A 7,494-nucleotide genomic window follows, 5' to 3' on the forward strand; every position below is an offset into this window, starting at 1 on the left:
AATAACTTATTATTTTCCAGGCTTGTACAAGGCTTTATCGCATGAGTTCTCCTGAACCATTCCAAAATGGAGAGGGATTATCACAAAACATTGCATTAAAATCTCCTCTCTCCCCTCTCCCTTGTTATTTCATTTTCCTTCTAAAATGAATCTGTGCCCAGCCAGGCTCAAACACAACATTAAAGAGCTCATGCTATTCTAACAGAAACCACCAACCCCCTCCTCCTCGCGCTCTCCCTTTTCCCCCCTCTGTGCCTTTATAACCCCCCTCCCCCCTTATAAGAGTACACTCTGCTCTGTAGGCAATGGCACTCTGCAAAGCTGCCCATTCAAAATAGATAGGCTTCTATCTCCCTCTATTTAGACTAAGAAAATAGCTCTGACCTTTGAGCCTGAGCAGGAAGGCAGCGCGCTTCTGCCAACTCTACCTTTAGAAAAGAAATGTGTCCACAAAACAGCCAAAAATAATTCAACTCAAAAATCTTCCGTTTAAAATTTCTGGAAAAAGCCAGTAGCGCATTCATCAAATCAACAGTGCTACCAAATTAAAATCGCCTTCCATCTCGCATCGATTATTATTATAGGTTATCATCAAAACAGTCAACTTACCAATATAACTTTTTAAAACACCATGGCATCACCACCATCCCTTGAAACACAAACACTGTCCAGAAAATGTAGAATGAAGGACCAAAGAGCTTTATTTACTTGAGTTAATGAAATGCAAAAACATTAGAGGTTTTATTAATGAGTTAGACCTCACTGCTCATTTTCCCATCTCTGTTCCCATTCTGGGCACCCATTTACAGCAAACACATTCCACAAAGGTCATGGTGTAACAGCACTTCCAACAAACTGAAAGTATAATATACTGCAAGCAATAATGAATGTTGCATTGGTGCAGGAAATCAATCCATCTGAAAGGCTCTCCTGGGCAGGTATTAAAGGAGAGGGAAGCGGAGACGGAATAAAAGTCAGGTGAGCCTGGTGAGCAGATACAAACCTCCAGCAGAGCGCAGCCTTGTTGCCATCTAAGATTGCCAATCTGCTTGGGAAACCAACAGAAAAGAGCAGGAGAGAGAGGGAGGCAGCACTCCTCATCCTGAAGTCAAGGCCCATAGCGCCTGTCAGTACCCGTTGAGCTGCTGCATCTTTTATGAGGAAAGCCCTGTTGCTTATTACAATATTTACAGACGTTTAAAGATTGCGAGGCGAGTGTTGTTACTGCATTAGCTTGGCTCGGTGGCCTTCGCTCACTAGACTCTGACAGGAGATTTTATTCTAGATTTGTTCAATCGAATCACTGCACAAAACTGCGCGGAGACCGAGAATTGTTTTTCAGGTGACTCAGAGGTCACACGCACAGCTGGAACGGAGTGTAGCTTTCATGGCATTTATGATATTGGTTCATTTCATTAGTAAATAGGCAATAATGTCAAAAGGAATAAGTTCCAAAGCTGTCTATTAAATCTGTAATATTAACACAGTTTGGTCTTTCTGTACAGTCCATGTCGTATCTACAGCTCTGTTTATGGATGTAAGCGAATTTTTCCCATCTGTTTCCCCAGGAGGGATGCTGTCCTACAGCAGTGCCGTGATCTTTGACACTTTCCATAAGGCACACGTAATATGGAAATGTGTGCATGTACTTCCATAATATCAAAGGAAGAAAGCAGCTTTAACAAACCAATGGTTGGTTTAACCAGTGCTGTTGCCTTTAAGCTCCATCTTCATAAAGGAAAACTGGAATGTATAGTTCTGGTTTGATGAATGTGCTTTGTTCCAACTAGCTGTGCTTCCTTCCTTCTTCATTCTTTGAGGAGCACAACTTACAGAGAAACCCTATCCATCAGACTGCTTCAGACGAAGGAAAAAATAAAAACTTGAATAAATATTTCATTAGATTATTCTGTGATTTAATGTGCTTCTGCTTGCTGGGGTCTACGGCAATATCTCCATTTATAAATGCATTAACACAGTAATACTCAACACAAGCTTAGTATTGATATCCGGGCAGCCTTACTCGGCAGAATGGAGCAACCTAGGGATTTTTTTTGTCTGTGCGTCTACCTGTTGTGCTAAATTATACATTTCCTCTCTGATCTGAGTGCATTGTGGAAACTCACATGATATAATCTACCCAACTGCACTTTTAATTAAAGAATTTGATATAGCAAGCAACATAACAGGCACAATGCATAAAAGGAACACTGGTTCTGGATATATGCAAGTGCATATATGCATGTATGTATTTGTTCTGCATGTGCTAGTCAAAGGTAATTAGAGCCAAAGGGAGAAGTTTTCATAGTCTGTGATAAATTCAACATCAGGAAATCCTCTACTTATTAATACCAATTGGGCGACAATAATTGGCAGGCCATCGACAGCGTGGGCAGAATTAATCATTTGAAGAGGCAGGCTAGACTGAATTTTTAATTGGCAGAGGCAGCCACTGTTTAGGGAGGCAACCAGCTGATCACCCAAGAGACTGCTGCTTCAGACAATGCACATTTGCTAATCCTCTTGAGTCAAGTTATTATGGCCATGCATTATTATCACGCTTTACAAACTAATTCCATGTTTTCCCTCTCGGATTACCAAGGGGAAAAAACAGTTGCATAAGAAAAGAGGAAATAAACACAGAGAGCACAATGTGGATGAAATGAAAATCCAAAAAATCCAAATGACAGAATAAGCACAATGGCTACGAATGCACAACACTTAGTATAATGAAAATAGCATGTGCGCATGTGTGTATGTGCGTGTGTTCCTCTGTCCATCGATTTGTTAGTGTGAATGTGCCACTTTGAGGGTGCTTGCCCAGTGTTTCCATCAGGATGCGTACCCCATAATCCTTTTTCTGCTTAATAACGTGATTAACTATAAAATAACCTCATCAAGGATCACTGACACATTAGAGTTTGATTTTGTATTGTTAATTGTGCAACAAGGCTTCATTACATCCAAACTCATTTAATTTGACTGAACTATGCTTATCTAAAATTAATTAGCGGTTTGTACGTTAAAATTGAGGGTAAATAATGACATGAGAAATGCATTTGGAATCATATTTTTAGCATTTTTGCTAGATCAGAAGGAGAGGATTATCCAGCTACATTTAAACAAGATTTTTTGTTTAGTAAAATGCAAAAAAAAAAAAATCATAATGCACAATGAACAGATATAAAGGTTCACTGGATATTTTTAAGGGATTTCACTTTGTTGAAAGGCTCTTTTGAGTTTTGCATTTCAAACTGACAAGAGAACTGAGGAGGGTGATCATACAGAGTCTCACCGAAAGCAAGCAGTACATCTCAATTACACATTTTCCCACTTCTTCTACTTTACCACCAGGGCAAGAATGATGTAATACATTGATGGTAATATAATGCTACGAGGAAATCTAACAAAAAACCTTTTCAAATGAATAACAATGTAGTTAAGCAGTTTATCACTGTATTAATTGACAAAATAATTGCTAATTATGACATATCAAATTTATGGCCTAGACAAATGTCAAATATTTCACTTGAATTATATACATGTCTACCAAAGATCAGTGTTTTTGTATGCGTAATGGAAATGTGCTGTTTATGTTATGTAGAAAGCCTAAATTGTTTTTTCCCTGATAGCACGATAAGGTGACATCATTCAGGACCCAAAATACTGCCATCACTGCAACACAGGTGAAATGACATTTTAGTATATGCATGAACACAAGCACAAAAACACACGCATCCAAAGCAAACCAGATCAGTGCAATACTGAAGAAATGACTTCCACAACAATAACATCAACTTTACGACCGTCATAAAATATGTGGCAAACATTATTATTATTATATACTGTAACTGTATCCTGGTTTGAAACCTTCACAAAGACTTGTATTAATTATTCTGAAGGAGATGGGGACGACCTTTGTAGCAGAAACAAATTTAATATCTTGCGATGGTGACTTGATGCATGACACGACAGGGTTTGTAATGTTTACTGTCATACATTATCATTTGTCTTTTCTAAATGTCACTGTAATAAAAGGCTTATCTCCTGTGCTTACATCCTTCACACATCTGCATCTGCTCTGCGAAATCCACGAATCCACGTGTGGAAAAAAACAAAGAAAAGGGTTTTTTTATAACTGTGGATTTGACTAAATGATAGTCGAGGCCATTGCATGCTTTTGTTTGTGACTTCTATGTGTCAGCAATGAAATCGCCATAAATGTTCTCCAAATGCATTAAGTATGCAATTGCCCTTTTGTTATTATATGAATAAGATGTTGCAAACTTTGTGGACAGTACACTGGCCTGACCGTTATAATGAAACTAACAGTGATCACAGTGCTTATAGTCAAAGCCTGAATGTCACTGATCAGCTAAACCAGTGCAGCTCTGGGGTTATGCACTTCTGGTCTAAATTAAAGGTTGGGTGAAGGTTCACGGGTCATGACGATGACAATGATGACGTCTGCGCAGCTTGAATCTAGGGGATGGGGGGTGCGGGGTATGGGGGGGGGGGGGGCTGTATGTGAAATGCTTTTCCCACCCAGGCAGTGATCTATATTCTTGCTAGCCAACTTCAATATGGAAGATGGAAGTTGTCAGTGTATGTATAGTGAGCTGAGTGGATTTACACCCTCTGCTTCCATTTCAGCAGAAGCATCACTGCCCACTCTCCGTGGCGACGTCCGTCATCTTGTGACAGTTCGTGCGCCCTTTGGAGACGTTGTAGAATTGAACTGATTTCGCCGTGTCGCGTTTGCACCCAGCCCGCTCTATTTGCACATGGGGAGATGTTAAAGAAAGCATATGGATGAATAAATGATGCCGCCCCTCCGCAAAAGATGGGACTGGCAAGAGGAGGCTGTTGAAAAATGCATCCTTTCCGAGCGCCTCTGCCCCACTTAGGAGCGTGTTAAGGAAACACTCAAAGGCAATAAAATGAAGAATTGTTCCTCGTGTTCAAAACACTCAAAATATGTGCAAATCTTTCTTTTTGTGGTCATAATAAATACTGAAATTTAGAGATAGAAATACAAAAGCGCGTCAAACCAATCTGATAATTACTAAAAAGCTAAAAACTTGCCTTACGCACAAAAAAAGCAACTGGAGCAAAATGCCAAACCTCATGAATGTTATACAGAAATATGAGCAGTGATGAGCATAACGATACAGATTATTTGGGGGATTGACAGCTGAGCGATTAAGCCCGATTAAACATGAAAATAAAAGTGACAAAAATCCGCATTTCACTACAAATCAGTTCAGTACGTACAGATACTAATAAGCAGATATTAAGCTTCATATGGGCCTCTCAGCCATTCGAGGGGCGACACATTACCTTTGTGCATGCCGGTGTATCGGTCCTTGAGAACTGTCAGTTCGTGGATTTTCCCAAACTGTTCAAACAGGGGTTTCAGGTCTTTTTCTTCCAAGTTCCGCGGTATCTGCCCGATAAACAGTTTAATGGCATCTTGGTCTTTCATGTTGCCGCTCTCCGGATGAATTGAAATGGGTTCTGACCCGTTCATGGGTTTCGGAAATGTGATCTGAGGGTACTGGTGCTGATGTGGGATAAGTAGTAGTGGTTGTTGGGTCGGTGGTGCCCCCGGTCCGGTGAAAACCAGGCTGGAGTGAGAGGGCTGGGGCTGCTGTGGATGGTGCTGCCTTCTTGTTTCAGTCTGAGTGAATCTGGCCATTCTGAGCTGGGAGCAGAGTGGATAATAATGACAACACACACACACACTGTGAGAGAGCAAGCACTCAGCTGGAAACCAGGCTGACTTTCTATCCGACACACAACACACACGCACACACAGCGAGGAAGAGGGGGTTGATATTGGTGAAATAAGCGCGCAGAAGCGATATGAGACACTATAGAGCGACACCCAGTGGTGTTTATGATGTACTTGAACTCAAAAAAGACTTCTTTCGGCTGCTTCCTTTAGGGGTCGCCACAGCGGATCATCTGCCTCCATCCCACCCTATCCCAGCATTCTCCTCTGTCACATCAACCCTCTGCATGTCCTCCCTCACTACATCCACGAATCTTCTCTGAGGTTTTCATCTTTTCCATCTTTTCCTCCTGCCTGGAAGCTCCATATTCAACATCCACTGTCCAAAATCCTTCCTCTCCACATGTGCAAACCGTTTCACCCTTTTCTTTCTCACTTTGTCTCCAAACAGCTCACCGTGATCTGTCCCTCTGATGTACTAATTTCTAATTTTGTCCATTCTGGTTCCTCCCACTGAAAATCTTAACATCTTTAGCTCTGCCTCCTCCATAAATTACAGCAGGTCTCACTATCATCTTGCAAACCTTCCCTTTCTTTGCTGCTATGCTTCTGTCACAAATCACGCCCTGCCTGCACTCTCTTCTTCACCTCTCTTGTTCACTGTCTGTCACTTTGGATGGCTGACCCCAAGTATTTACACTCCTCCACCTTGACTATCAATAATCCACCTTTCCACCAGTCTCCCTCATATATCCACACGTGTAGTCAGTCTTGCTTCTACTGAATTAAATTCCTTTTCTCTCCAGAGCATACCTCCACCTGTCGAGGCTCTCTTCCACATGTTCCCTACTCTCTTGTGGCCCCACGTAGCTGGGTTCAGCTCAACTCAGGAAAGACATTTTGGCAAAAAAAAAATGAAAACATTAAAGATGGATTTGCTTTTGTTTTGTTTTCAATCACTGTCAAGACTGAAGGCAAAACCTTTACTTTAGTGAAAGTAGCAGCACAAAGAAAATTACTCAAGAGATTATTTCCCACAGCTGACATTCACAGTGGGGAAAACACAGGTGTTAGCAATTACAATAATGACAGCTCTGTTCTGTTTAAGCGCCCCAGTATGCAAGTCTGCAGCAGAATAGCCCGACTATTTACGCTCGCATATTTCTAGCTGTAATTTATAAAATATCTTCTCTTAAAGTTTGATCACATTTTAAAATTTTAAATGTGGAAGCCAGCTGTAAATCTCTCAGTGTGTAAACAATGAATGAACCCTCTGGTGTCCACAACACTGTTTTGTCTTTAAAGGACCATCAGGAGGGGTAAAGAACACATTTATTTCTTTTTTCTCTAAATTAAAACAGCTGAAGGTTAAACAGTGCTATGGTGCAGGCCATTACCATGTATTTGAATTAATGGCACTGTAACAGTATCCAAAGGTTGTTCTTAAATCAAATAATCAAAGATTGGCTTTTTAGTAAGACATTCCATTTTTCTGTTTCTGTGCCTACAAAGTTATCACAGCACAGAAAAGCTCAGCAGAACTTTTGTTCTAATTAAAATGTACCTTTAGAAGATTGCCATTTCATTTGGCTAATTTGGGTTCCCGAATCTTAATATTAGGTCTCTGAGCTGAAAAAGGATTTCTGCACTGAGCAAAGACTGTGGATTTTTTCCCCCCTTTATTTACTTGCTCTGAAAGAGATCACTTTACAGCCGGTGCTGAGAGGAGGAATGAATGCAGGGATCAATAACACTTTCAA

The 7,494-nt window shown here is 40.7% G+C and overlaps 1 protein-coding gene across 11 annotated transcripts in view; it reads right to left on the minus strand.

Moving 5' to 3' along the window:
* The window catches only part of celf5a (cugbp, Elav-like family member 5a), a 192,771-nt gene extending 186,817 nt beyond the window's left edge, over nt 1-5,954 (minus strand). For 6 of the 11 annotated variants that reach the window (XM_040040272.1, XM_040040265.1, XM_040040267.1 and 3 more), the window contains exon 1: nt 5,341-5,952. In XM_040040272.1, the coding sequence (XP_039896206.1) occupies nt 5,341-5,698 (358 nt within the window). In that variant the 5' untranslated portion in view covers nt 5,699-5,952. Of the gene's footprint in view, nt 1-5,340 lie in introns of all 11 variants that reach the window. The other 5 variants (XM_040040268.1, XM_040040270.1, XM_040040271.1 and 2 more) reach the window with 3 other exon arrangements.
* Between the last annotated feature and the right edge of the window lie 1,540 nt (nt 5,955-7,494).

This window comes from Simochromis diagramma, unplaced genomic scaffold (genome assembly GCF_900408965.1).
Source record: "Simochromis diagramma unplaced genomic scaffold, fSimDia1.1 OVJJ01000026.1, whole genome shotgun sequence".
Classification (NCBI taxonomy): Eukaryota; Metazoa; Chordata; class Actinopteri; order Cichliformes; family Cichlidae; genus Simochromis; species Simochromis diagramma.